The sequence below is a fragment of the Hypoxylon fragiforme genome (genome assembly GCF_022984875.1).
Source record: "Hypoxylon fragiforme strain CBS 206.31 chromosome Unknown GGS25scaffold_7, whole genome shotgun sequence".
Classification (NCBI taxonomy): Eukaryota; Fungi; Ascomycota; class Sordariomycetes; order Xylariales; family Hypoxylaceae; genus Hypoxylon; species Hypoxylon fragiforme.
In genome coordinates this window covers 584,271-609,076 of record NW_026054762.1, presented here as the reverse complement: position 1 = coordinate 609,076, position 24,806 = coordinate 584,271, and the positions used below count along the sequence as shown (strand labels likewise).

The following is a 24,806-nucleotide window of genomic DNA, read 5'->3' as shown; positions in this document are numbered from 1 at the left end:
CTTGTTTCGTTGTAAATGCATCATAGTTCCAGGGCCCCCGCGACCAAAGAAATTTCAAGGAACGGCATCTACTTGCCGTGTAATGTACAACTAGTACTAACTACCTAGTATACATACACACAAAGAAAACAGCAGATGCATTGGACTAATTGGATGAGATTGATGGTACAGACAGTCTAGTACGTCTAGTACGTCTAGTACATGTACCAAGCCTACAAGGCTATGACAATAGGTAACCAACATAACTAACATAACTAACATTGACTTTGTGGGTATCACGTATTTAAGCTGTACTCCCCCTTCCCACCCCTCGTCGTCCTTACACATTGTTTTCTTCGTTCTACATAAACATTGAACATTATTACTCACCATCTTAACTCAAACAACTCTTTCCAAGTGTTGCGCTCAATATACATCGTTCGATACCCATTCTTGATTCAAATCGAAAACCCCAACTTAACTCACAATGCCTTTCACCGCAAGGTAAGCTCCAAAACCTGTCCTGTCCTATCCTATCCTATCCTATCCTGACTATTCCCCTCTATACTTCCGCTTGACATTTTGTCTCGGGGTCGGAGGATTGTCTTGACTCCGAGGATTGTAAAGCAAGACAATGTACTGACTTGGAAACCTGTAGTGATATTTGCAAGATCATTCTTGCCATCATCCTACCGCCTCTAGGCGTCTTCCTAGAGCGAGGATGCCACGCTGACCTATGCATCAACATTCTACTCACCCTTTTGGGTTACATCCCTGGAATCATCCACGCGCTGTACGTGTTCCCTCTAACTACCCAGCACTGCACAACACTTAATTGATGTTGCGCGCTCTCTCCACGTCCTTCCGTCAAGTTCCTCTTTTCTCGTTATTCTTCTTAGCGCATTGGCTATCATGCATAAGCTAACCACCATCATCCCTGTAGATACATCATTCTGAAATATTAGCACGATGGAGCTTTCTCTCCAGTCTTGAGACCCACCGCGACGTTTCCCTCTTCTTTTGTCGTGCAAGCAGGACAGCATAGCCGGGATTTCAAGCATGAGACGGCATGGACGGAAAAAACAAAACAAAGAAAAACAAAAAGGTTGGACCAATGATGTGACAGCATAATGGTTCCTGGTTCTTTTCTTCTTCGAGACGTCTTGCGTGGATCCAGCCATGGTACGACGCTACTTGACTCGACTCGCCTCGACTCGACTATTTTACCATTCTTCGACGTTGCGCTAGACTGAAGTGGGGTGTTGATCATTGGTATGGTTTATTTTTGGGGTTCTGGAATCGACGTCACCCGACTTTTTCGTTCCCAGCCATCCGAACAAGAAAAAACCTTGCCCATGTCTAGTCCACCCGCTTTTCGCCAATTCTTTCCCGACAATCATCTACGCCAATGTCTTCGTTTTTCCTCGACCGGTTTTTTTATTCTCTCTTTTCATTCTCTTCGATATTTCCTATCATGGGAAATCTCACCTAATAATGAATAACCGTAACGGACGGGCGGATGAGTCGGACGGTCTTTGGCGGTGGCATGGGGAATGAATCTGGGGGTCAGCTGAGCAGTCCAATTGGCTGCTGCTATGTGTCTGAATGACGGTTCTAGATTTGCTACTTGCAATTAATGATTATGAATTTCGATACCCCCTTTAAAAATCATTATTCCTCTACAATTTGTCTCATCAATATGGCCGTGAAAGTGACCGTAATTCGTGATGGACATTAATGACATTTTAAAATGCGTAGATACCCAAGTTATGTGTTGTAAGTAAGCTTGCGTCGAGTCGAGTTGAGGCAAGTGAGGCAAGTGAGTGACACAACGCAGTGCTTAGGTTGTATTTCTATGTAAGAATGCAGTTGATGTAGTCATCATACATATGTCGATTATATGCGCTTCTACAACATACATAACACTAACGTGTGCTGATCGTTACCTACATATCTATATATTGGGTATGTGATAAGCAGCAATCATGCGAGGTACAAATAACCAAGTCAGACCACTTGCCGAGTGTGAGCCGAGATGTTTAACCTACATAATTACTACTTAGGGTAGGGTATGTAGGTAGGTGTGCAAGGGCTAGTTTTGAGGTTGCTAGAAAGTGAGTGGGTGTGTCTACCGTGCTGTAGGTATAATTATACCGAATGTACATTGTGGTGAAGGGTAGGTAGGTAGGTAGGTAGGTAGGTAGGTAGGTAGGTAGGTATAAGCCAAGTGTGTGTCTAAGTACATAATAGCAGGCACGTAGGTACTAGGTAGATGGGAAGTAGGTATCTATCTATCTATATTGCGACGTGAGATGGTTTCTTTTGAATAAATGCCTAACCTAGGGAGGGAGGTATATGTTTATATATAAGATTAACTATACTCGCCCTATTTTGAATGATAGCACCTACGATGATGTTATAAGTATGGTACTTACTTACTACAAAACAAACAGAAAATAGGGGGGAGAGAATGGGGAGAGGAGAGAAGAGAAGAGGGATCGCAACTTACATCGTTCTTTCCCACCCCAACCAACGCGTCTTCAGAAACCCGCACGTTCCCGACGCCCTCGATGTAGGCGACAGGCGCATCGCCCATGACCTTGCGCGCGACATCGCCGACGGTGGAGTTCTTCTTGACGAGGACGCAGTCGCGGAAGGCGTGTTTTGTGTCGGAGCCCGAGCTGAAGGTGGATATGTTGCGCACGGGGAAGACGGGCACGAGGCCGAGGATCTCGGCGGCCTTGGAGAGCACCTGCACGACGCCCGTGGACCCGTACCGGAACAGGATCATGTCTCTGTACTCCTCGATCAGCGCCTTGTTCTTCTCGTCGAGCTCCTTTAACCCGCCGCCGTCGGGGTCGCCGTCCGCGATTAGGTCCTCGCGCGTGTCGACGAACTCGGTCCCCTCCGTGTACCGTATGTAGCCCTGCTTGGCCATCTTGCGCAGGAACAGCTCGGCCTTGGCGGAGCAGGCGACCACCATGTTGGGGTCTTGCATCTTGGTGATCTTCATGAGGTTCGTGTAGGCGTCGGCGTCGTCGATCTTGTTCAGCGCGATCACCGTGGGGAACTTCTCGTCCGTGAACGCGCCGACGACGCGGTCCACCGTCTCCTCGCTCCAGTGCTCCAGCGGCTCCTTCAGGGCCAGGCGGTCCAGCGTCCGCGCTACCACCGACGCCGTGCTCCCGTACCCCGAGAACTGCCCCTGCAGGGTCTCGACGGCGGTGGCCTTGACGGCGACGTGCCGCCGCTTTATGGAGCCCCACTTCTCCCATAGGTTCCCCTTGATCCACGCCACGATCTCGCCGCGCAGCCAGGCTATGTCCTGGGACGGGTCGTAGCCCCGCGTGTTCTCGCCCTCGGCATTTGTCCGCCCGCTGGCGTCCACGACGTGGATCAGGGCGTCTGCGTGCCGGAGGTCGTCGAGGAACTTGTTACCCAGGCCCCGGCCTTGATGTGCTCCGGGGACGAGCCCGGCTACGTCGAGAAGCTCGATGGGTACGGAGCGGTGGCCGTCGACGCAGGCTCCGTAGTTGGGCTTGCATTTCTCCTTCACGTTGAAGCGTTCGCAGGCGCATGTTATTTGGAGGTAGCCGATGGCTCGCTGGGGGTCGATGGTGGTGAATCTGAGATGGTCAATCGAAGTTAGCCCTGTGAGGTATCTCTCTCGATGCTGAGCTGCTTGTTGAATGAAGACAAAAAGGTGTAAGGGGTAGGTAGGTAGGCGTACGGAAAGTTTCCTATGTCGCATTATATGTATCAGCGCCGCAAGTTCGGGTCGGACCATGCAAAATCAGGTTGGGCGAGATTTCGACCCACCAACTTTGGACGTCGCATCGGTTAAGCTGTTCAAGGTCGTGCTCTTCCCAGCGGAGGGTTTGCCGACGAGGCCGATCAAGGGATCTCGAGGCATTTTTGGTGGTTTGACTTATGTAACTTTGACTTAAGTGTGTTTTATGTTGTGTAATATTATTCAATGTTGGCTGACAGCAATCTTGAAGATAAAGTCAAAGTTCAAAAGTTCATGATAAAGGAGTCGAGGGGTTGAGAGTCAAGGTGGGGTGAAATTGGTACGGCATAGTACGATCTCTTGTCAAAAAGGAAAATTCAGACAAGGTTTCGGAGGCTGAAGGATCCACTGCGCCGGTACCCGTGGCTTAGGTACTAGCTAGCCCTGCTGTTACAGCCTAACTTACAGGGGATTTCTAGGCGAGTTTCTAGTGTATGTATTGTATTGTACCTCTCTCTCACGGGACTCACACCCCACTGCAATATAACTATTGCATCATCAACATCTTTAATGTTCATCATCGTCACCATCATCTATGTCTGTGCCTGTGTCTGTGCTGGTGTAGATCTCATTTAGAAGTGCCAAGCTTCATTATACCATATACATCTTGGATGCAAATAGTTACAATGCGGCGGGGCCATTTCTCCTTAAAAGATTTGCCAGCATGGTGTATTCTCAACAACGTTGCTTTTATCGACGTCAAGGTAGCCGATATTAGTGGTCGAGGATATGGCTTCATAGCAGAGAAGAACCTGGTAGATAAAGAGAAAGACCAGAATGACGATGATGTCGATTTCACCACCCTCTTAACAGTCCCGAGAGATTTGGTCCTATCCGCTGAAGGTGTAGAAGAGTACGCCAAGGAAAGCAAGGCCTTTCGAGAACTTCTAAATGCAGCAGGGCACCAAGTTAGTATATGGTTCATGTATAGACAGTATACCTTACACTAAGCATAGTAAATATAGTCAACCAGAGGCGATATATTGCTATTCTTATTATTCCAACTCGTATTGTCTTCTCCCGACTACAATGGTGGGCTGGGGTCATCAACGCCGTGGACCCAGTACTTCAGTCTCTTGCCGGCAGAGGTGCCGATCCCTACAATGTGGCATGAACCGGAACTTTCTTACCTAGAGGGTACTTCACTAGAGGTGAGCGGCTGTGGAGAATCTCTGAGATCTAGTTAAGCATTTCATAAATCACGAGTTGACGTATTTATATAGCCAGCTGTGTCTGCTAAACTAGGCACATTGACGAAGGAGTTTGACCATCTCCGCGATAAACTGGCTGGCTTGTCGTACTGGAACGAGCTTATCTCAATTGACGAAACTATCACTGTTCGTGACTGGATTCTTCTTGACGCCTTATACAGGTCCCGTTCACTGGATCTGCCCGGACTAGGCGAGTCAATGGTTCCGTGTCTTGACTTAGTCAACCATTCTAGCCAAGCTACTGCTCATTTCCAGATAAATAGTAAGGGCGAGGTAGACCTTCGCCTACATAAGGGATGTTTGGTAGCAACCGGCGAAGAAATCACGATCAACTATGGACAAGACAAGCCCCCGGCGGAAATGCTGTTTAGCTACGGCTTCATTGACACAGCCTCGACTACTAATAGCCTGGTCCTTCCCTTAGAGCCGCTAGACGATGACCCGCTTTCAGCAGCAAAGCTTCATGCCTTTGGTAAGGTGCCGAAGCTTCGAATAAAAGAAGACGGGAATGGCATGCCACAAGTTTCTGCACCTTTCGTCTATCTCATGTGTCTCAATGAAGAAGGTGAGGAATTTTTTCAGTGTCCACCTACGGCGTCACTGAATAGGAGAACCCCTATCTCAAAAGACTAATCTGTAACCCCTTTTTGATGTCATGGCGGTTGAAACTGACCACCGTTTATAGATGGTCTGGCATTCAGAGTCCTACAAGAAGTAGATGGATCTCGCCATTTGAAGATGTTCTGGCAAGATGACGACATTACAGACTCACCAGATACGATCCATACTCGCCTCCAACACCACGAGCTGAATAAAATATTTGAATTGCGGTTTATAACGATTATCTTTGATATCATCCAAGGACAACTTGAAAAACTTTCCAGCAGCTTAGCTAAACCGGAGTCGGCGAGGGATAGAATCTGGCAGGCTGCCTCCCATCTGAGATCACTTGAATCAACCCTATTTGAGAAAACCCTCCAAGTTCTTGATGAAAATGTAAGATCGATGTCAACAACCTTCCAAGCACTCAAGAAAAACCCCCGAATCAACACCAACCATTATGTATCTTCCTTGCTCAATATGCCGCTGTCTGCCTGTTCTACCTCGGCTATGATAATTTGCTAACACTCGGCTTTCGTTCCCAGCGGACCCAACTCCTTCAAGAAGATACAGTAATCGAATATTTGAGATCAATGGAGGCTGATCAAACCGATATTATTAGCGCCGAAGCCGCCGAGAACGAGGAGGACTTTAGCTAGTAAAAAGATTCAGGTCTTCGAGAACGCTGTCTGTCCTCAACTATATCAGTCACCCCCTAGAGGAGTAAAATCAATCTTGAATTTTGGGTTGCAATCCACGTTTTCCCCGTGAAGCATAATGGATATTACAGTACCACTGTATCCCTTAAATTGGGATACAGCTTGCTTGCGTGCTGCAGCCATTAGGCGTCTCGTTCAATGATATATATATGTGCTGTGACATCATCAGATTAGCATTTCTTGACTAGCCCAGTCACTTTTTGCAAATGCGTTTAATTGTTCGGTTGGTTTACTCAGTGCCATATAGACAGATATGGCTGATCCCATACGGGAAACTTCACATGTGGACTTTACTTTGATACCGTTGCTCCTCTTGCAAAAAAAGGATAGCGCAAGGCAATCTATAAGGATACGACTGACTGCCCTTTGGGCTTCATAAATTCGGACCGAGAATCCTGAGCCAATCCTATGTCGTGTCCTACGCATTCGGCATTGCTTCATATAATGTTGATTCGATTCATAAACATGGGGCTTTGTTCCTGACATGACCTGGTCCACCAACGTTCTATATACATACCATGACCTACCTCTCCCTTCGCCGATTTATCCACGACGTGGGCGCTTTTAACCGGCAGTGACTCCTTCCCACCCCAAAGCCGCATAAAACAGAAACAGATGCCTCATATGGCAGTCAGACATGCGATAGAATTAGGCGCTTCAAAGGTGAACCCTCGAAAACGGGCCGTATATTCTGATAATTGCTCTGGACGAGAATTTTCCGCTTGATTCCATTCCATGTTTATTGTCCCACTAGGAATCGACATGGGCAATGGCAGTGGGCTAGCTTGGTTGGTGATCCTACGCGTGGCAGGGCTCAAGATCGACCTATCCCCCCTCTCCTCCTAACCTAAGTAGGCGCCTTTAGATCTACAATGCATAAGTATCTATTCAAAGACTTTTGGTTATATTCGCCTACCAGATAAATGAGCCTTTGTGCACAAAAAACAAGCTTGAAAGGTCCGGTACCTGGGCAGACACCTATGGCTGATCTGCTGGCTTCTTCCAGAAACTAGGCTATAGGTAGACGAGCTGAAGAGTATATAATCAAGTAGGGTAAGGTTAATATAGTAGCTGATACCTACTGGACTTAGATATTTGCCAAGAGACCAAAGCTAGCGAGCGGCAATACGAATCCTCGTAAGTAGGTACCTAAGCTTCTAACCTGGTTCATTACCTACCACACACGCACGTACTTTCACGTGATGGATAGAGTCCGGTATCGAATTGATAAGTCATCTGACACATGGTATATGCTAACCCCGCGGATTGCCTTCTTTCTGCATTATTATCCTGCGAAAGCAAAGTCAGCGGACATACCTAGGCCGTTATCCTCCGATTGACTGAGGTTGTGCCTCGGTTCTCCTAGGCAAGTAAACGAAACCTTCTGCTCAGCTTCAATACTACATAGGAGACAGCCGACAGATGTCGCTCGGCGGCGGCCATGAGTAATCCGAATGCTCAGGGAATCGAGTATTTATCTAGGTGGTATGTAGGGCAGACAAGTAGGTAAGAACCTGATAGAGCGATCGAAATGGCGTGGTAGGGGCGCAGCGCTACATACGCCGATGGCAACCTATGCCCGACTTGCGGGAGATATACCGGGGGACTTGAAGACGTACTTCCGCGCTTTGCTCGGACAGAAGCCCACGCTCAGTCTTTGTAACCTACCTACAGGGGTATCAAAGCCCTTTTGCATGTTCTGGTTCCCAATCCTCAAATACAGTAACATGTTGGCAAACGCAACATCGGAACTTGCCTAGCACTACCAGACCAAACGGTGGGTCCATGAGTGAACACCAAGGATGGAATAGTTCTCGCGTATCTTAAGGAAACCTGGGGTAATCCCTTCCCCGCCGAAAAGGATTCGGGGACCTTTAAGCTGTAGGGTCTAGAATAAGAATGGGGAGGACGTTGGAGCCGAATGTTGTTCGATGAAGTTTTGGGGGGATACTAACTAGAATAGTCGTGGAGGTGGTGTCATTCCTTCAGAGTCAGTGATGATATGCCAAGTCAGACTGGTGGTAGACTGGTAGATCCAAAGTTGGTGAGCCCTTTAGTGTCCAACAAAAATGGCGATACCCACCCCAATATTCGATGGGCCTCGAGCCAACCACGGGTGCCTTATTGATCCTTTCGCAAACTTATGTGCGTGATGGCCCTATCATGCATGATTAGTGTACCAAGCTTGAACCGGCAAGGTGTGTGGAGTATAAGCTGGATGATGCAGGTTTATGAATACTCTAGGCCATGAATGTTGGGCTAAGCAGGGCTATTAGGTGAGGATGTAGTGACGGTAGTGACGGTAGTGTACTAAGGTTAAGTAGGTATATGCCGTATATGCCTCCATACATACATGTACTTACAGGTAGGGTATATGCCATACCCTAGGTAGTAGTATGCATATATGTAGGTTGGTTTGGTACTAACCTAGAGCAAGTGGGTGAAATACGGGGAGGAGGAGAGAATTCTACCTATCAGATCTTGATCAACCACATGCTCTAGTACCTCTCTCGCTCACGTGTCGATGTACCGTCAGTTCTGTCACTTCTGCGATCCGGTGTTACAGAAATGGAGCATACAATTACCGAAGATTTTTATAGGAAAAACCATCTGGAACCCCCTTGAACCTTCAGTCCTGAACCTAGCGTGCCAAGTATGCGGTATTGAACTCTAGTATATATGTACATGGATATATACTATTATGTAGTAACACTTCGAGGTTCAAATGTTCATTCTAATTATGTTAGTACTCCTGGGCATATGTACCTACCTAGGGTACATAGTAGTTAATGTAGTATATATACCTGGCTAGGTTAGTAAGCTTCCAAGGTTGTGAGCATTTGAAGCATGTATGTACTATGTAGGTAGGTACATACATCAATGATACATGTACTAGGTATGTAGCTAACCTTAGTTGTGTATTATACAGACTGGAGTGCAGAAGTCACGCCCGTATTATCGGATGGCACTGGGGTTGGCACTGGGGTTATATGGGCTATGGGTTATACTTGTTCCAACTCGTACTGGCTCCTACCCTAAAGGTGATCCCCCCCTTGCCCACCCCGGATTCATTAGCGCACCCCATTAGTATAATACCCCGCTGATCTTAAGAAATCCATCTGGAGTAGCGGGCATTGGTGCTTCCGTTTCTCGCCATTCCCTCCACTAAATCTCCTGTCTCCACGCATCCGCAATTTCTTGTCTTCTGCCTACTTTTCCTTCCTTTCATCTTTCTCAGCCTCTATCCTTCTCTTCCCCAACCCACAACCCACAACCCTTCACCTAAACTAGCCCTCCCAACCGACGACTTCCTTTCTAAACCTAGTAACCTTACGATCGACCGAGTTTTTTGCGATACGTTCATTTTTTCCACCGCGCGCGACTTTGTGTCGAGATATAAACAAATTTCCGTAGTTGCTTAGTAAATTCCGTGCTTACTCGCGAACGATCGCCGCCTAAGGATTATAACCATTTAAACGTTTTTTGGGAATGGGGGGATCTATACTGGGTTGAAACACGAATATAACTGGTAAAAAGGAACCGTTTGGGTTGGATACAATACCGCCAATATGCCTGGAATATTACCTATGAAAGTAATCAAGGTGGGCACTAGCTCACAGAGCCGCATAGCCCAAGCCTGTGACAGGTAACGTTCCCCGGGAACTAAGGGAAGCCCTGTGGCACTTCATACTGAGACAATTCGTGGTAGGTGTCGAAGCAAGAAGATTCGCTGCGATGGTATTCGTCCGTGCTGCTCGCAGTGCGCCAACGTCGGATTCGAATGTCGTACTAGCGACAAACTTAGCCGACGTGCATTTCCTCGAGGATATACCGAATCCCTCGAAGAGAGAGTAAGGCAATTAGAACTCGAAGTAAGGGAGTTGAAGGACCTATTGGACGAGAAAGACGAGAAGATCGACATGCTATCGAGAATGCATGACCACCGCCAACCATCCGTCGGATCCGTAGGAAGTCCGAGAACGGCAGAACCACGAAGAGATACCAGCTCACCAGCGAAGGAGGATACATTTCGCGTTCAGGCTTCGCCGTTACTACTTGGTGTCGAGAATTCAGACTCCTATTTCATGGGGCCTTCAAGTGGACGTTCATTCATTGGTGAGCCTATCACAAATCGACGTTGCTGTCCAACGTGTTCCTAACCGAGGTTCTAGAATCTTTCAAACGCAGACTTCAAGAAAACGGTAAACCGTGTTCCGACTTCAACCCGGAGGCCTTCCTTCACATCCAAGGATGCTACCCGCTCGTCACCAACTCCCCCCCTCCGTCGATGAGAATACCGCCCCGCCTATTTTCGGACAGATGCGTAAATGTTTATTTCCAGGAATGGGCGCCCCTATTCCCCGTCCTCCACAAGCCGACTTTTCTCCGCCTGTATGAAGAATTTGTCGCCGATTCGGAGAAGGTGAAAAACAATCATAAGCTCGCACAGCTTTATCTCGTCTTTAGTATTGCCTCCCTCTCCAGCGAATTACCCGATACGGAGCAGATTGCTGCATGTGAAGCTCAGTGGCAGAAAGCCCTCGATGCAGTCATTATGGATAACACAATGAACACACTCCAGTGTCTAGTTTTGGCCTTAATGTACTGTACTATCAGGGCCGATTACAAGCGATTACAGCACTACAAGGGCATTGCGGTTGGATTGTCTCATAGACTAGGGTTGCATCAAAGTCAGAAGCGATTTTCGTTCGGTGCTCTTACCATTGAGACACGAAAGAAGGTCTTCTGGACGCTGTATACCCTTGATTGGTGAGCCACTTTCTTCATTTTTATGTTTCGCGAAGACTAATGGACCCAGTTTTTCTGCTGCCATGCTTGGCCTGCCAAAGCTGGTGAAGGAGGAAGATGTTCACGCTGAATATCCATCCGACACGGATGATGAATACGTTACGGAGAAGGGATTCCAACCTACTTTACCAGGAGAGTATACTAGGCTCTCGAGTGCACTCGCATTATTCCGAGTTTCTCGTATCTTAGCTAGCATTCTCGAGAAGATTTATCCGGCCGCCACATCGTATGAATTATCACTGCAGCAAATTGCGACGCTCGATGCGGATCTTTCGGACTGGTACGACAACTTGCCCACTCACCTGAGGCTGAATTTTGTGCAAGATAAGCCATCAACGGATATCACTGGGAGCAGATCCCCTATCTTGGTATGTTTTGGAGGCGATTCTCAGTTTGACTGAATCAATGCTAACATTGATAGGCACTTGCATTCTATTACATTAAGGGACTTATTCACCGCCCTGCCGTAGGCTCGAATTTGGGAGGAAAGGCTGCTCCGGCCCTTTTCGCGGTTGGAGAGTCCAGCAAGCACATTGTCCAGATCATCCAGCTATTGGAAGAGAGGAGCATGTCTTTCTCTTTCTGTCTCAATAAGACTGATGTTCTCGTGCTATGTGGGACAAGTTTGCTCTACCAGAGTCTAGAGCTAAAACATGAAAGCAAACTGATGAAGGATGCAGAACGGCTTATAAATGCCGTCCTCAAAATTCTACTAAGGACAAAAGCGCCAGGGGCGTACGATTTAAAGCGAGTTGCATCCATGCTTGTCACCATCGACGTGCCTTCTCAGGCCGCTTCTCTGCGAACTAGCCCAGATACAACTATGGCTGCTCCATCGAAGACATCACCTTTATTGAACGTCACGAGGAAGAAATCGCCCTATAATTTGGGCCGGCCTGCCGGTACGACCATGAGTGAGACAGACCTCCTCTCCCAACAAGAGAAGCTACGCCGTATGACTTTACCGAACAGCCAGTCTGTTCGGCCAGAAATCCATCGCGCACAGTCACGTGCGTCACTTGATATGAGTGCAGAGCAAGCAATGCCTCGGCGTGACCATCGGTTCTCAATATCCCAAATTCAGCAAACAATGATGCGCATGTCACCCTCACACAAGTCTAAACAACGAAACCTCGATTACCTCTCACTCAACGATGCATCGAATGAACCCCAAACTTCGCCAACGACGCCGAGTCGGCATCTTTCGTCACAGTCCATGTCCCACGGCCAGCATCATCAACAACCACAACAACTCTACGCCCCAAATCAGGCAGTAAATAAGGGAGGCTCAAGTGGTGGTGTTTCGATATCAGAATGGGAGGCACTTCTTGGCGCAATGGACGGCGGGCAGATCAATGTGTACGACGCGATATATGGTGGGCCAGGCTTGTCGATGACAGAAACTCCCACCAGTACGACGACGGCTCTTGGCGAATGGTCACCGGATTCGTGGGATCTTTCTAGTATCAACATTGGTGATCTGACGAGCCATCCCGGGGCGCCGCAGAGTGTGCTGAGCATGAGCGACGAAAGCCTCAGTTCGGGGGACGATCTTACCTCCAGCGACGTGTATCTCAGGATGGGAAGTGAGGATTACCAAAACGGATTAATGCCACCACCCCGGACGAGCCGTGACGGGCACCTGATGCTGGATGGTCTCGAAATGAACTTGGGGATATAACCGTATTATTTGGAAAGCGAATGCGGCGGCCATATCACGAACGGCTGAATACGATTTAGCGACGAACGTTTTGTTATATACAATCAATATATGGGGACCGATTTCTTGGTATTACGGCGTCGATATAAAGACGGGTTGTATTTATGACAGGATTGGATTCCAATTACTTAGTGGGTGGTGAGAACTGTATTACCGGCAGGACATTGGGTTCCAGGTGTTGGAGTGATGACGGCACCCACAGCGTTGGTTTTCTTGACATATTTGGGCGTAGTTTACGCACAGCAAAGCTACCTGTGTTCGACGAGCACTTCATTCCCTCGCTCGACATGACTAAGCTATCTATCTAGCTGTTTATATGCATTTGTTAATTCCTCTTTCTTCTTCTTTTCGTTATGTATCTATCTTCCTAGCTAACTACCTACTTTACGCTTTTTGTACATGTTACATACCTGATAGGTAGTTAGTTAGCTAGTGATTTTAGAGGTACGATGGACTGGATATTCCTACGGACGCGAATTTACTAACTAGTAGGAAGACGAGAATATTGAAAAAAATACCTATTTATACTATGAACCTTTAAATACCGTTTTGTAATCACATGTTCCTTGGCCTTTGCGAAGCGATGTGGCATCGTTTTCCAAGGTGTCGAGGAGCTGAATTTAGGCTTATGGGCTGTTTTACGAATACGCCAGTGTGGTGGTAGTTATGGGGGGGTGTATAATTTAGCTCGGTATGTGCATGCTAGGTGCGTACCAATTAACTAGTTATGTAAGTACTACTAGTACCTAGTTAGTTAGTAGTGAGGTCATAAATTATCTGACTAGTAGGCACTATGCAATCTAATCGCCGGTTAACTCCAGATATCCGTGTTTTTTAAAACATTCAATGTTCAATGTTGATATACATACATGTATCGATGTATTGTATAAATTGTATATACATGCAGCAATTAATAAATATGTTACATTCATGTGTGTGTGGCTTGCATCGTTGCCTACCTTGCGTGCTTAGTCCTATCCTAGGTAGGGTAGGTATCCTATCCGACCTCCGGGCTCGTTTTTCTCTGTCGGAGCCGGGGTTTTTTATGGTGTACTTTAACTCTCTGCCCTTTCTTTCTTTCTCCCCCTTTCCTTCATTCCTTCTCGTCTCAACCTTCTCTGTGCGCCTTGGTTCGTTCGTTTAGGTAACCCTACCTACGTAAACTGGTTAAAGTTTCCCATTGCTCGGCTCCGGGTTGAAGTAAAAGATACGATTAAATACCTACCTACCTACCTGGCAAGCCACTTGATTTCCGTGGTTCGGATAAGTAAAAAAAAGTAAAAAAAGTAAAAGAACAAACAAACAAACAAACAAACAAACAAGCAATGGCCTCGGACTCGGAAAGCTCGGCCCCGCCGATCGACGATGTACCCGTAGCCGGCGAGCAGACGGCGCTGTTGTCAGCGACGAAGCCCGGCGATGCGCATACGCCTCATAGGAGCGCGGCGCCGCGGGAGACGGGTGGGAGGTGGGCTGTCGGTGAGTTTGTTCATTCGTTTGCTTGTTCGTTCGGCTCTACCTATTCCCAGCTCGAGTCGCGGGACCCTCCTCCGTTTAGCACACTCACAAGCGCACTTATACACATCCATTGATAACCCCCCCCCCCCCCCCCCCCCCCCCCCCAAATCCTAACAAAATCTCCCAGGCATCCCCCGCTCCCCCCCACCCCACAACCAGCACCTCCTCCCCCAAGCCATCGCGCACCGTGGCTACAAAGTCGCCGCCCCCGAGAACTCCCTGCTCGCCTTCTCCCTCGCCGTCGACGACGCGCGCGCCCACGCGGTAGAGACGGACCTGCACCTCTCGCGCGATGGCGTCGTGGTACTGTCGCACGACGCGACGCTCAAGCGGTGTTATGGGCGCGATGAGAAGGTGTGTGATCTAGACTGGGAGGGGGGCTTGAGCGAGTTGAGGACGACGAGGAAAGTGGAAGGGAAGGGGGAAGGGGAGCCGATGGCGAGGTTGGTGGATTTATTGGTGCTGCTGAATGAGGGGGGCAGGGAGGGTGTGTGGGTTATGCTTGATGTTAAGGTGAGGTTTGATCTTTTTTTTACTCTCTATTGGCAAAGGGGGGAGAGGGGAAAAGAGGGAAAAGAAGGGAAAGGAAAAGAAAAGAAAGACTGTGCGAGAGAGAGTGGTTCGGCTGATTTGGCGTTAGAGAAACGTCAAGTCAGTCGGTATTGGGAGAAGAGAGAGCGTGTAACGTACCTAGGAACGAACCTTTTTTGCTGACTGGCTAATATAGAGAGACAACGATCCGACCGAGATCATGCGCAGGACAGCAGAGACGATTGCTTCAGTCCCCGGGGTCCGGCCGTGGAACGAGAGGATAATGATATGTTGCTGGAGCGTAAGCGCTTCCTTCCCTTTCCCTTCCCCTTTGCTTTCTCTCCTCTCACCCAATTAACCCACCAAAAACAGGCCCAATTCATCAAAGCCGCCCAAACCCACCTCCCCGCCTACCCCCTCGCCAACGTCGGCGTCTCCACCTTCTACACCCGCGCCCTCTCCTCCCACCTCCCCCACCTCTCCCTAAGCATGCTCCGCTTCCCCCTCGCCATGCCCCTCCTCGGCCGCATCTTCATCCGCGACATGCGCCGCAAGGGCCACCCCATCCACGCCTGGACCATCAACGACGAGGGGTGGATGCGCTGGTGCGTGCGCATGCGGTTCGACGGCGTCATCACCGACGATCCCAAGACCTTTTTGGCGGTTTGCGCGGAGATGGGCGGGGACGGCGACGACGATGAGGCCAAGAGACAGAAGGAGGAAAGGGAAAGGAAGGCGGGAAGAGGAGGAGGAGGAGGAGGAGGAGAGAGGGGGGGCATAAGGGGTTTGATCACGTCGCCGGTAACGTCAGCGAGGAGGAGAGCCAAGGCGTGCGTGGAGTGGGCGCTGCATCTGGTTATCATCGCGACGATAATGGTGGTTTATTTCTACAGGTGGGGGTTTCCGGGGAGGTCGGTGAGGAAGACGTTGGAGGGTTAGTTAGTTAGTTAGATTCATTCCAAGGTTTGGTAGGTAAGAAGATTAGGTGATAATTCTGCTGGGGGGGGGGGTTTAAGGATCTTACTGCGTAGGTGGTCTTGGAGGGGTTTAGATAGATGGGCACAGGTACCTAACCTAGATATCTATCTATCTATCTATCTATCTAGGTACAATACCATCCAGATCAAGCGATCAGGCGATGGGGCCAGGTACGGGAATACCTAGAGCTAATGGAACCATGAGGTTATATGATGGCAGGGAGGGCTTAGGCTACGGGGTTCTGGGGAAACAGTCTGTCTCTGCACATCCATCACGGGCGACACGGGGCTTATCTTATACGGGTATCATGCGAGTGTGTCTCAATTCTTCCTATTTTAATTACAGAATAAACTACCTACCTAGGTAGTTTGGCAGCGTAGCAGCGTGTTCCACTACTTTTCCATCAACGCGTGCATTTTGAAAATGCTTTCCCAATTACTCTACCTACTCGACGTATTCATCGCCTGAAGACGCCGAGGGTCCCGAAGCCTCTGGCTCTGAGTCACTGGCAAGGGGGGAGCGAGGTCCGCGAGCAGCAGCGGCAGCAGCAGCGCTGCGGGTGGTGCGGGCGCGGTGGCGAACTCTGGTGGCGGGTACATCGTGGCTCTTGTTGATTTCTTGGGCTCGCTCTAGAACCTCGGGGTCTCGATCGGCCGTTGGCATCAGGAGAGCCCAGCGGGATCTAGGAAAGAAGGGAAAACATTAGTAAGGATGGATGATCTGATTGAGGTGGACAGGAGGTATAAAGCATAGGCAGTAAGTAGGTAGAGTGGGAGGAGTCGGGGGGGTTGAGGGATGACGATAACTTACTTGGCTGCGACCTCCGTAATATTGTCATTGCCGTGGTGGCCCTGCATGACACGGACCACGCTGCGGAAGTCAATGTCGGGCTCATGCTGCCCATCGACGAGCTGCTGGCCTTTGCAAACCATCAGCATTGCGGTCAATAGCTGGCACTCGCGCTGCACGCTCCACTGGATTTTTGTGGCCGTGGCCTTCTTGGTGACAGCTTGCTTCGTGGCCGTGACCTTCTTGGCGGCGACTTTCTTCGCCGTCGCTTTCTTAGCCGCAGCTGCCTTCTTAGCCGCAGCTGCCTTCTTGGCTGCGGACTTGGCTGCCTTCTTGGCTACGGACTCGGCTGCCTTTTTGGCTGCGGACTCCGCGGCTGCGGCCTCTTCTTTCTTGACAACACTTCTGGTCTTCGCCATCTTGACCTACGAGGAATTAGTGAGGGTAGCTATAGTTATTAAAGGAGACAAGTAAAACGAAAGTTGAAGGTGTAGTAGGCAAGCGACATACTTAACAGAAATGGCAATTAAACGACGAGAATGGGTACACGCGTCGCAGAGCTAGTTCGCTACAGTCATTAGTCAAACCGTGATCATGTATGTAATAGCATCAATCGTAGGATAGGAAAAGGAAAACAAGTGAGGTAATATGCCTATATCTATGTGGAAGAAGAAGCAAATGATTCTTACCAATCTTTGGAGGCTCAGATGTGTAGGTAGAAGGAGATGGGTAGATGAGGAAGGATGAACAAATGTCAAGATTGGCCTCGGGTCTGCAGTAATGCTTTTGTTTGTGTAAAGCAATTGTATGCTTTGCTGTTGATTGATCAAGAAGAGGGAAACCACTCTGCTAGAGCTGGGGAGCTGCAGGTTTTTTTTTCCAATTGCTTGTGGGACTGGAAAATAGAAATAAAAGAATGGAAGGATGGAAGGAAGGTAAAGGAAGCACAGAAGGTCAGAAGAATAATATCAGTTATCTAGACACTGGGTGGATTCTATGTAATATAAGCGGAGTATGTACAAAGTACTACAAGATAGGGAGGCAAGGCAAGGTAAAGGTGCTGGCAAGGGACATCTAGGGCTTTCTCAGGGGACAGTCGAAAGTCGAGTGTCAGCCAAGCCTCGATCCAAAGGCGACAGTGCCTCCCAGTAACTTCCCAGTCAAGTAGCCAGCATAGATCCCACACACAATCGTCACAGGCCACTTCTGCCATTCTCGATCCCAGTCTAGGGGAATTGGTACAGCACCAAGCCAAGCTCCCACACAGGCACCTATCAAGCCTCCAAATGCTTCGTCGAGGGGGGCTCGCACGCTCAGGATTTCTAACCAGTCTCTGCCTGATACACCACGGGTATATAGGAGTGGGAACAGGCCAAGGACAGCCAGATACGTTGAGCAGAGGAGCGTATGAGGTATGTGAGTCAAAAGGGGGGCTCCAAATAGGACAAGAACAACATGTAGTCCTAGAGTGGCAATGACTGACAAGATGAGAGCAACGAGCGTCGTCTGTTGTTATATCGTTAACCATAAGCACAAGAATTATAAGGCCAATAAAACCTACTACCGCGATGTTCGGGCCGGTGTGGGCCTCCAGTCCGGGCTTTCTCTTCTCCCCGGGACGGAGCTTCTTAGCCGGCTTGGCAACCTGAGAGCCTACTGCTGGCAAGCACACAATAGCATACGCAGCTTGTATGGCGACGACGACGGGAAGGGAGTTTAACATGGTCGAAACAGGATCTGCAACGAGAGCATCAAAGCTTATGAGGCAGAATGAGATAAGCAAAACCGGATGAACGTGTCTGAAGATTTGGGCCTGCAAAGATGCTACGGTTCGAATAGGCTGCGTCTGTGTGTCTCCATCTTTGAGCTTTGCTTCACTAACACTAGCATGGCTAACTAATGTTGACGTATTTGCTATTTCCAATGAAGCCATGCTACAAGTAAATGAGACGAGACGTCAAAATAGATGTGCCCGTCGTTTGGTGAGAGAATATATGTGGAAATCATAAAGAGCTTTTGTTGATATGAGAAGTGAAATGATGAATTAGGATGAGAAGGATATGAGATTGGATGGGAAACGCTAAGGTCCACGGTGTTACCATAAAGCTGTTATAATAACGTTCGTGAAACCACGTGACTACGTGACACTGATAACAACGCTTATCGGTAGTAATTGATGTGCTAATAAAAGCTTAACTAAATTAAATTTCTAGGTACAATACATACAATACAATGGCTGCAATAGCACCTGCATGAATTTTGAAAAGCTGCTGTATTTAAACTGATTTTTAGCTGATGGTCAAGATTTTAGTCGTCCAGTACTCAATGAGTAGATATGGCCTTACTGCTAAGCTAGACATGTCTAGATTCCTATAGAGAAGCCTGTCGTAAGGACATGATGATATTTCCGCCTAAATAGACCTCATGAGTAAAGTAACTAAATACCTAGGTAAACAGTACACATGATTTTCAAATGATCAAGTTGTTGCATGTAGGTATATAAATGCCATAACGGTGCCTAGAGCCATGGTCTCAAGAGCCTGCCTCATTCTTAGGGATCAGGTTTCGTAGTGACAAGTCATAAATGACATCTTCGACCTTCTTGACGTGATACTTGACAGCATCGACTCGCTTGCGGACAATATCGTTCTTGAGGTTGAGCAACTGGAAGCCAGCAAACAAGTCCTTGATGAACCCGCTGATTCGAACCGTCAAGTCGATGTCGCCCATCGTCACCGAGTTCATCGACAGACGGCTGAGCTCCTCGGTGATGTCCGTCAGGGCTAGGATGTATTCTTCGATGGTGATGTGGAATGCATCCCTATCCTTGAGATTGACTGGTACTTGAACCATACATGTTAATTACAATGGCAATATGATTGGTTGGGACGCATAGGCAGGTAGGTAGGTAGGTAGGTACCTTTGAGGATCTGTCCGACCTCCTCGATAGTAAGAAGGCGACCCAGCTCGCCTGGTCGGGACTCAGTCCCCAAGCCGCCCAGCCATCCGGTCAATAGAATGGTGGTGACGACATTCTGAATACTACGAGCCCATCTACCATTATACCTTTTTGTCTTCCGTTAGCTCTGAAGCTTCAAGAGGGGTAGTCGAAGGCAAATACTTGTAGTAAGGGTATTTGGAAGCAAACTGAGCTAGCTCGCCGACGCTATCGATCTCAGGCTTGATACCTTCATGTTCTACCTGCTGCAGGAGCGGTGCCACTGTAACTTGCGTTAGCGCTGCCATTATGCAATACCAGTGGCATCCATCTATCCTATCTCTCTCTACGCACACTTGGAGCTGGGCGTCGAGTGAATGCGGCTAAGAAGGCCTTGACATGTTGAGACGTGGCGGTTCAAGGCAGCGGTAATCTTGTGAAGCTGGTCGCCAACCTCAAGCTCCTCCTCACCATGAGCCTTGAGGTAGTCAAAAATAGACGGGTCTATCATGTTGGAAGGTCCGTCATTGGCCATTTTGAATGAATTACGAGGGGTAGGTACGTTTGTGGTGCAAATATGAAGAATCAAAGTTTTTTCTTTTTTCCGTTTGAATGTCAGAACGCAACCTTTGGATGATGAAGAGCGGAGCAAACACTAGGAAGGCCCGATGATGCCTGGTTACTATCAATAATAACCACTTGGGGAACAGCAACCACATGTACCCAATTACGAGGTTGGGATTGCCGTCACAACTACGAAGACATCACTAAATATCTGCAATCGGCGTAGAATGCTGGGATAATAATTTGATTGCCATCATATTCACAAATTAATCTGCATAGTATCTACGTATAATACGAGCAAGCTGCATCCTCGGATACAATATCATTGCACTAGTCTTCTTCTTCCTCACATCTCTAGTCAAGCTAAAGATGGCGACGAAAAATGAATAAAAAAGGTTCGCGTCACCTGGAGGCAGTGTAATACCAGGGACACGGTGAGAGCGATCATAGGCAAGCCTAGCGGATGCGCCCCCGCGGTATAAAAATTAGAATAATCACGATTGAGTTCAAGTAGAACTCTTTCAGAGATTAAACTGAAAAGAACAGATACTACACTTGATCTAAGCCAAAAGGCAAAGAGAGCTAAAGAAGAAAAGAAGAGAAAAAGTTCAAAAATGGTGGGAGGAAACCGAGCTATTTATATTGTTTGGGGGGCGGTCAGACCCGGCAGTATGGTGGGGTACAGTGTGAGTCAACAATTAGGAAAGACCCACCTAAGCAGTGCGAATAACTAGTAGGACTTGCCCCACTTCAGGAGTACAGTACCTAAGTCAAGCCTTTTATATAAGGCAACAGCACTGAAGATGATACTGGGCTTAATCCGTATCAAAAACCAAATAAAAATCAGTAAATGTCGAAAAAATCAACTTAAAACTCCTAAACCTTACTTAATACAGTACTGATATTCCTCCCAAGTTCTCAAGTAGGTTTAGTGTAGTTTGCTTAAGCTACTAGATCAGATGAACTACTCCGTACTAACTATCATTGAAGAACCTTCAACCCATATCGTCAAGCCTTTAGTTATGGCGCTCCGCCTAACCACCATTGTGCTGCACTGCAGCCTATCTATCACCTTACCTAGCACATGATATTCCGAATGACCTCCAGGCTCCAGCTACTATGACTCTTGAGTAGGTACATCCATGCTCAATAGCAACATCCACCAATATTAAGTTTCGTAGCGCCCATGAGCCTCCTGGTTTTTTTTTTACGTCCCCTGTAAGCCATCAGTTCAAGAAACTAAACCAGGCACTAACACAGCTTCCTGAGTCATGAACCACGTGGAAAAGAAAATCAACTGCAGGCATGTACCCTTTGGTTTTAGGACCTGCTGTAATTATCGATAACCCGTTCTCGTTCTCGTTCCGTATACGAGAGTTGGAACGGCTGAACTACCTAGTAACTTGGCCCAGATGCTTATAGATGCCTACATGTAGATGCCCAGATAGGTAGCCCTTCCGTGCTACTATGTATGACACAGGCAACCTTGCCAACCGCCAAGCATCTAGACAGCCGCCTGAGCAAACACCTGCCTGTCTGCCTGCCTGCCTGGTGTCTAGCTGGACTACTATCGCGTACATACCTACCTAGGTACTATCGATGGAAAGGGCTGAGCAAACACAGGGACACAGTATTATTGAGCCTTCATAGTTAGGTATTCACAGACGCAAAGCAGGAGAAGAAGACATCACAACGAGAACAGCACACAATAGCGTTGATACTATGTAGGAATGAAACCTACATACCCACGAAGCATTATGTTTAGGTAGACAAGTTCTCTGCGTAAGGGGCTTGAGAGCTTGAGATGGCACGCATACTAGTAAATATATGTACTTCAACAACGCTATTTCTATTCATACAGACTACCTAATACCTACCATATACCCATACTCTCCGCCCGTTCGCTAGTCCCTATGAACCAAGCCTTTCCTGCGCCGCAGGTCCTCTATGCGCCCACCTAATATCATCGCCTACTCCTCCTCCTCCTACTCCATCAGGCGCCCCTTTTGACATCGCAGCCTTCTCCGGAACCTGCGCGAACAAGGCCAGCGCCTCCTCAGTAGCCTCCCCAAGTCCCCCCGTCCTGCTGAAGCGTAAAGTTTCCACGCCGACCTTTCTCTCGGCGTCGGACACGATGGTTCCGTTGACTGCGGTCACGTTACGGAAGTATAGTTCGTCCGTGCTACCTCCATCTCCACTTAGAGTGCTCTTCTCTCTAGACCCGCTAAAGTAAAAGACCTGGTTAGTCGTGCCGTGGCCGGAGCTGTGCCTGCCGTTTCCCGTCTGAGAGAAAAAGGCGGTGCCGTCTCGGTAAGTCTTCAGATGCGACGCAGCATACGGCTCTCCTTTTTCTCCAGTAGAAGAGGCGCCTTCGAATGCCTCTAGTCCCGTCGGAAAAACGGAATCGCCTTCGACTTGTACCTCCATCCCCTGGATGAGATGTGCACGGAGACTCATGTCACCGTTGGGCGAAACCGTGTATGTTTGCTCGCAGGCGAGAGGGTAGGCATACGCAGCCTTGTAGGTTGCGGCAGGGCTGTCGGAGGAATCTACTCCGGTAATGGTGAAGTTGTTGGATTGAGTGACTCCAAAACTTGAGATAAATCCTTGGTTGGAGTACGATAGCGATTGGGACCAGCTGCTTTCCCCGGTCTGAGCCTTCGAGCTGAGCGTTGACTTGATGGATACAATTCTCTCGACAGTCGTGTTGTAAGAGAGAGTCTCGTTGAAGCCTGTCGAGTTCTGTGTGACGAAGCGTGAAGTTACAATATTCGGTTCGGAGATCTCAACTACTGGGTTGACGCCAGTAGTCACCGACCCTTCCTCATCCAACCATAGGAAGACTTTGCCTGTGACATACCAACTATCATTAAAATTTTCTTTCATGACGACGCTGCGATTCCCTTTAGAATCATCCAGGCCGAGAACCTTAATGGCAAAGGTATGTTCAGCACCGTCGCATAGCACAGGAAGCCATGGCGTAATATCAATCTCATGCTCTCTGAGATCAAAAGCTTGAAGACCGACAATGGGTCGGTGCAAGCTAGGTACCACCCCGCCAGTGAATATCACGGGGAAAGGCCACTGAACACCGGCAAGATTGCCATCGATGAGCAATTGCACCTCACGGAAGGGAGACGAGCCAAGCAGCTTCCCCGCAGTTTTGTTGAAGGTGAGAACATCGCTCTGTAAGACATTGGCCCACCAAAATTCCTCGGCAGCTTGGCCATTGGCAGAGATGGAGAAGACGGCCCTATTGGCGTGTTGAGGAAATGCGATCGTGCTCGTCGCGTTATCAGCTGGCAACGTAAAATGACTAGCTCCATTGGCCGCTCCTTTCCTCGCAGATATGGGGATAATTAGGTCAGCCGGAGGAGCCGCGTCTGGGTTAACGTCGGCCTGGAAGAACGTAGCGGTAAGAGTAGCGTTGAATGACCCCGTATATTTGTCGTTAACCAAGTTGCCCAAATCGAAGATCAACTTCTGAGGGGATTTCCAAAAATACAAATATTCAGTCATGTCTTTCATGAAGGTCCAACGGATACCGGGGGGCTGTGTGGGTTCTGCGGTTGAGGTCCGCCATACCTCCGTATCCCCGAAGTACATCAACGCCAGGCGATCAAACTGGCGACCTGAAGATACAACAGTAAAATTCATGATGACTCGGTTAAATGTACAGTTTGGCGGAGTATAGTTTCCTGTTGTAAGATTAGCAACTACAAGGTCAAAGTATAGTCACATTCTCTCTCTCTATCGCCTACCAACAAAAGGCATGCCGTAGCTGAATGCAAAAACATGTTCCATCAACAAGGCTGAGCACGCCTTGTGCGGAGAGCCATCCGCAGCTGGTTCGGACTCATTACTAGCTGTCGGGTAGAAATACTCGTTGTCCAGAGTCGTCACTGGCTGCGCGACTTGAAAGCATTCCAATACATTTGCCGTCGCAGTGGGTGATTCTTGTTGTCGCTTTAGGTCTGACCGAATGAAACTCTTGCACCCTGAAGGGATCCAGATTGAATCCGCGATTAGATCCGGGTAATCCAACCTGGACGCCCAAATACACGAGAGAAAAGCTAGCAGAATGATTGACCACTTGAGCTTTGGCTGATCCTTTTGAGCTGGACTGGTCTCCCGCTCATCCAAGCAGTCTGTGATATCATGAAGACTGCCCGTATAATCGGAGATCGCTTTCTCCGAAGTAGTAGGAATCATCGTGACGCGTATAAATAAGAATTAGGTATTGAAACCTATATAAAAAAAAATAGATCGAGAGGCTTAGATCGTCACGGGTATGGAGGGTTTTATGCGCATCTTGTTTGAGGGAGAGGCGTAACCTAGGTAGCGACCATCAAAGTATGAGACACCATAGCCCGACTACGATTTGACGGAGGAATCTGTCTTAGGAGTTTATACACTCAAATAGTGGCATAATGGGCGCCAGGTATGTAGGCTATTCTACGTAGTAATTAATAGTCAGGAGTTATAGTCAGGAGTTAACGTTGCTGGTGCTTATTGTTGATGTTTACAACTAGTAGTACCTACAGTACAGTCTACAGTACAGTAGATGCGATGAGATAGAGGGGATTAGGTAATCAGTGGCTTAAGTAATCGCTCGCAGGGGTTACCTAGGTTACCTCAAGACTATCCCGCCGCCATCAAA

At 48.3% G+C, this 24,806-nt stretch overlaps 10 protein-coding genes across 10 annotated transcripts; 5 read left to right on the top strand and 5 right to left on the bottom strand.

Annotated features, from left to right (window-relative positions):
- Positions 1–25: 25 nt before the first annotated feature.
- On the top strand, positions 26–1,683 carry GGS25DRAFT_498121 (putative plasma membrane proteolipid 3). Its single transcript, XM_049261674.1, has 3 exons — positions 26–483; positions 638–772; positions 923–1,683. The coding sequence occupies exons 1-3, from the start codon at positions 467–469 to the stop codon at positions 942–944; spliced, it is 174 nt and encodes a 57-aa protein (XP_049114464.1). The 5' UTR covers positions 26–466; the 3' UTR covers positions 945–1,683.
- Positions 1,684–1,912: 229 nt separating this feature from the next.
- Positions 1,913–4,047, bottom strand: GGS25DRAFT_498117 (P-loop containing nucleoside triphosphate hydrolase protein). The gene is made up of 5 exons (XM_049261673.1): positions 3,799–4,047; positions 3,710–3,719; positions 2,489–3,605; positions 2,199–2,384; positions 1,913–2,178 (listed from the first exon to the last, which is right to left on the bottom strand). Exons 1-4 carry the CDS (start codon positions 3,890–3,892, stop codon positions 2,355–2,357), a joined length of 1,251 nt encoding a protein of 416 aa, XP_049114463.1. The 5' UTR covers positions 3,893–4,047; the 3' UTR covers positions 1,913–2,178; positions 2,199–2,354.
- A 348-nt stretch (positions 4,048–4,395) lies between these two features.
- GGS25DRAFT_533012 (SET domain-containing protein) lies at positions 4,396–6,352 on the top strand (the record flags this gene model as incomplete). Its single annotated transcript, XM_049265639.1, has 5 exons — positions 4,396–4,677; positions 4,735–4,920; positions 4,993–5,545; positions 5,666–5,976; positions 6,126–6,352. 5 exons carry the CDS (start codon positions 4,396–4,398, stop codon positions 6,237–6,239), a joined length of 1,446 nt encoding a protein of 481 aa, XP_049114462.1. The 3' UTR covers positions 6,240–6,352.
- A 2,993-nt stretch (positions 6,353–9,345) lies between these two features.
- On the top strand, positions 9,346–12,871 carry GGS25DRAFT_356929 (fungal-specific transcription factor domain-containing protein). Its single transcript, XM_049258098.1, has 5 exons — positions 9,346–9,945; positions 10,009–10,415; positions 10,472–11,069; positions 11,119–11,476; positions 11,530–12,871. Exons 1-5 carry the CDS (start codon positions 9,869–9,871, stop codon positions 12,787–12,789), a joined length of 2,700 nt encoding a protein of 899 aa, XP_049114461.1. The 5' UTR covers positions 9,346–9,868; the 3' UTR covers positions 12,790–12,871.
- An 836-nt stretch (positions 12,872–13,707) lies between these two features.
- Positions 13,708–14,120, top strand: GGS25DRAFT_498096 (uncharacterized protein). The gene has a single exon (XM_049261672.1). It carries the CDS (start codon positions 13,730–13,732, stop codon positions 13,970–13,972), a length of 243 nt encoding a protein of 80 aa, XP_049114460.1. The 5' UTR covers positions 13,708–13,729; the 3' UTR covers positions 13,973–14,120.
- Positions 14,064–15,916, top strand: GGS25DRAFT_356817 (PLC-like phosphodiesterase). The gene is made up of 4 exons (XM_049258096.1): positions 14,064–14,307; positions 14,474–14,859; positions 15,074–15,178; positions 15,250–15,916. The coding sequence occupies exons 1-4, from the start codon at positions 14,154–14,156 to the stop codon at positions 15,814–15,816; spliced, it is 1,212 nt and encodes a 403-aa protein (XP_049114459.1). The 5' UTR covers positions 14,064–14,153; the 3' UTR covers positions 15,817–15,916.
- A 344-nt stretch (positions 15,917–16,260) lies between these two features.
- On the bottom strand, positions 16,261–17,212 carry GGS25DRAFT_356901 (uncharacterized protein). The gene is made up of 2 exons (XM_049258097.1): positions 16,666–17,212; positions 16,261–16,537 (listed from the first exon to the last, which is right to left on the bottom strand). Exons 1-2 carry the CDS (start codon positions 17,061–17,063, stop codon positions 16,300–16,302), a joined length of 636 nt encoding a protein of 211 aa, XP_049114458.1. The 5' UTR covers positions 17,064–17,212; the 3' UTR covers positions 16,261–16,299.
- Positions 17,213–17,598: 386 nt separating this feature from the next.
- GGS25DRAFT_498092 (GPI biosynthesis protein family Pig-F-domain-containing protein) lies at positions 17,599–18,715 on the bottom strand. The gene is made up of 2 exons (XM_049261671.1): positions 18,206–18,715; positions 17,599–18,150 (listed from the first exon to the last, which is right to left on the bottom strand). The coding sequence occupies exons 1-2, from the start codon at positions 18,575–18,577 to the stop codon at positions 17,755–17,757; spliced, it is 768 nt and encodes a 255-aa protein (XP_049114457.1). The 5' UTR covers positions 18,578–18,715; the 3' UTR covers positions 17,599–17,754.
- A 76-nt stretch (positions 18,716–18,791) lies between these two features.
- On the bottom strand, positions 18,792–20,373 carry GGS25DRAFT_498090 (Translin). Its single transcript, XM_049261670.1, has 4 exons — positions 19,937–20,373; positions 19,766–19,865; positions 19,565–19,710; positions 18,792–19,487 (listed from the first exon to the last, which is right to left on the bottom strand). Exons 1-4 carry the CDS (start codon positions 20,115–20,117, stop codon positions 19,177–19,179), a joined length of 738 nt encoding a protein of 245 aa, XP_049114456.1. The 5' UTR covers positions 20,118–20,373; the 3' UTR covers positions 18,792–19,176.
- A 1,578-nt stretch (positions 20,374–21,951) lies between these two features.
- On the bottom strand, positions 21,952–24,670 carry GGS25DRAFT_498082 (uncharacterized protein). Its single transcript, XM_049261669.1, has 2 exons — positions 23,908–24,670; positions 21,952–23,844 (listed from the first exon to the last, which is right to left on the bottom strand). The coding sequence occupies exons 1-2, from the start codon at positions 24,356–24,358 to the stop codon at positions 22,058–22,060; spliced, it is 2,238 nt and encodes a 745-aa protein (XP_049114455.1). The 5' UTR covers positions 24,359–24,670; the 3' UTR covers positions 21,952–22,057.
- Between the last annotated feature and the right edge of the window lie 136 nt (positions 24,671–24,806).

Excerpts from the sequence above, each read along its gene's own strand:
- GGS25DRAFT_498082 (XM_049261669.1), bottom strand. The coding sequence starts at position 24,358 with ATGATTCCTACTACTTCGGAGAAAGCGATCTCCGATTATACGGGCAGT. Across the intron at positions 23,845-23,907 it reads CTACGGCATGCCTTTTGTTG|GAAACTATACTCCGCCAAAC; the intron begins GTAGGCGATAGA and ends ATCTTACAACAG.
- GGS25DRAFT_356901 (XM_049258097.1), bottom strand. The coding sequence starts at position 17,063 with ATGGCGAAGACCAGAAGTGTTGTCAAGAAAGAAGAGGCCGCAGCCGCG. Across the intron at positions 16,538-16,665 it reads ATTACGGAGGTCGCAGCCAA|ATCCCGCTGGGCTCTCCTGA; the intron begins GTAAGTTATCGT and ends CTTCTTTCCTAG.
- GGS25DRAFT_356929 (XM_049258098.1), top strand. The coding sequence starts at position 9,869 with ATGCCTGGAATATTACCTATGAAAGTAATCAAGGTGGGCACTAGCTCA. Across the intron at positions 11,070-11,118 it reads ACGCTGTATACCCTTGATTG|TTTTTCTGCTGCCATGCTTG; the intron begins GTGAGCCACTTT and ends TAATGGACCCAG. Across the intron at positions 11,477-11,529 it reads GGAGCAGATCCCCTATCTTG|GCACTTGCATTCTATTACAT; the intron begins GTATGTTTTGGA and ends TAACATTGATAG.
- GGS25DRAFT_498121 (XM_049261674.1), top strand. Across the intron at positions 773-922 it reads CCTGGAATCATCCACGCGCT|ATACATCATTCTGAAATATT; the intron begins GTACGTGTTCCC and ends TCATCCCTGTAG.
- GGS25DRAFT_498096 (XM_049261672.1), top strand. The coding sequence starts at position 13,730 with ATGCAGCAATTAATAAATATGTTACATTCATGTGTGTGTGGCTTGCAT.
- GGS25DRAFT_498117 (XM_049261673.1), bottom strand. The coding sequence starts at position 3,892 with ATGCCTCGAGATCCCTTGATCGGCCTCGTCGGCAAACCCTCCGCTGGG. Across the intron at positions 2,385-2,488 it reads TTGGGGTGGGAAAGAACGAT|GTGCTATCATTCAAAATAGG; the intron begins GTAAGTTGCGAT and ends ACATCATCGTAG.
- GGS25DRAFT_356817 (XM_049258096.1), top strand. The coding sequence starts at position 14,154 with ATGGCCTCGGACTCGGAAAGCTCGGCCCCGCCGATCGACGATGTACCC. Across the intron at positions 14,860-15,073 it reads GGGTTATGCTTGATGTTAAG|AGAGACAACGATCCGACCGA; the intron begins GTGAGGTTTGAT and ends TGGCTAATATAG. Across the intron at positions 15,179-15,249 it reads TAATGATATGTTGCTGGAGC|GCCCAATTCATCAAAGCCGC; the intron begins GTAAGCGCTTCC and ends CACCAAAAACAG.
- GGS25DRAFT_498090 (XM_049261670.1), bottom strand. The coding sequence starts at position 20,117 with ATGGCCAATGACGGACCTTCCAACATGATAGACCCGTCTATTTTTGAC. Across the intron at positions 19,711-19,765 it reads TCCAAATACCCTTACTACAA|GTATAATGGTAGATGGGCTC; the intron begins GTATTTGCCTTC and ends GAAGACAAAAAG. Across the intron at positions 19,488-19,564 it reads GGTCGGACAGATCCTCAAAG|TACCAGTCAATCTCAAGGAT; the intron begins GTACCTACCTAC and ends GTATGGTTCAAG.
- GGS25DRAFT_498092 (XM_049261671.1), bottom strand. The coding sequence starts at position 18,577 with ATGGCTTCATTGGAAATAGCAAATACGTCAACATTAGTTAGCCATGCT. Across the intron at positions 18,151-18,205 it reads CCGGCCCGAACATCGCGGTA|ACGACGCTCGTTGCTCTCAT; the intron begins GTAGGTTTTATT and ends ATATAACAACAG.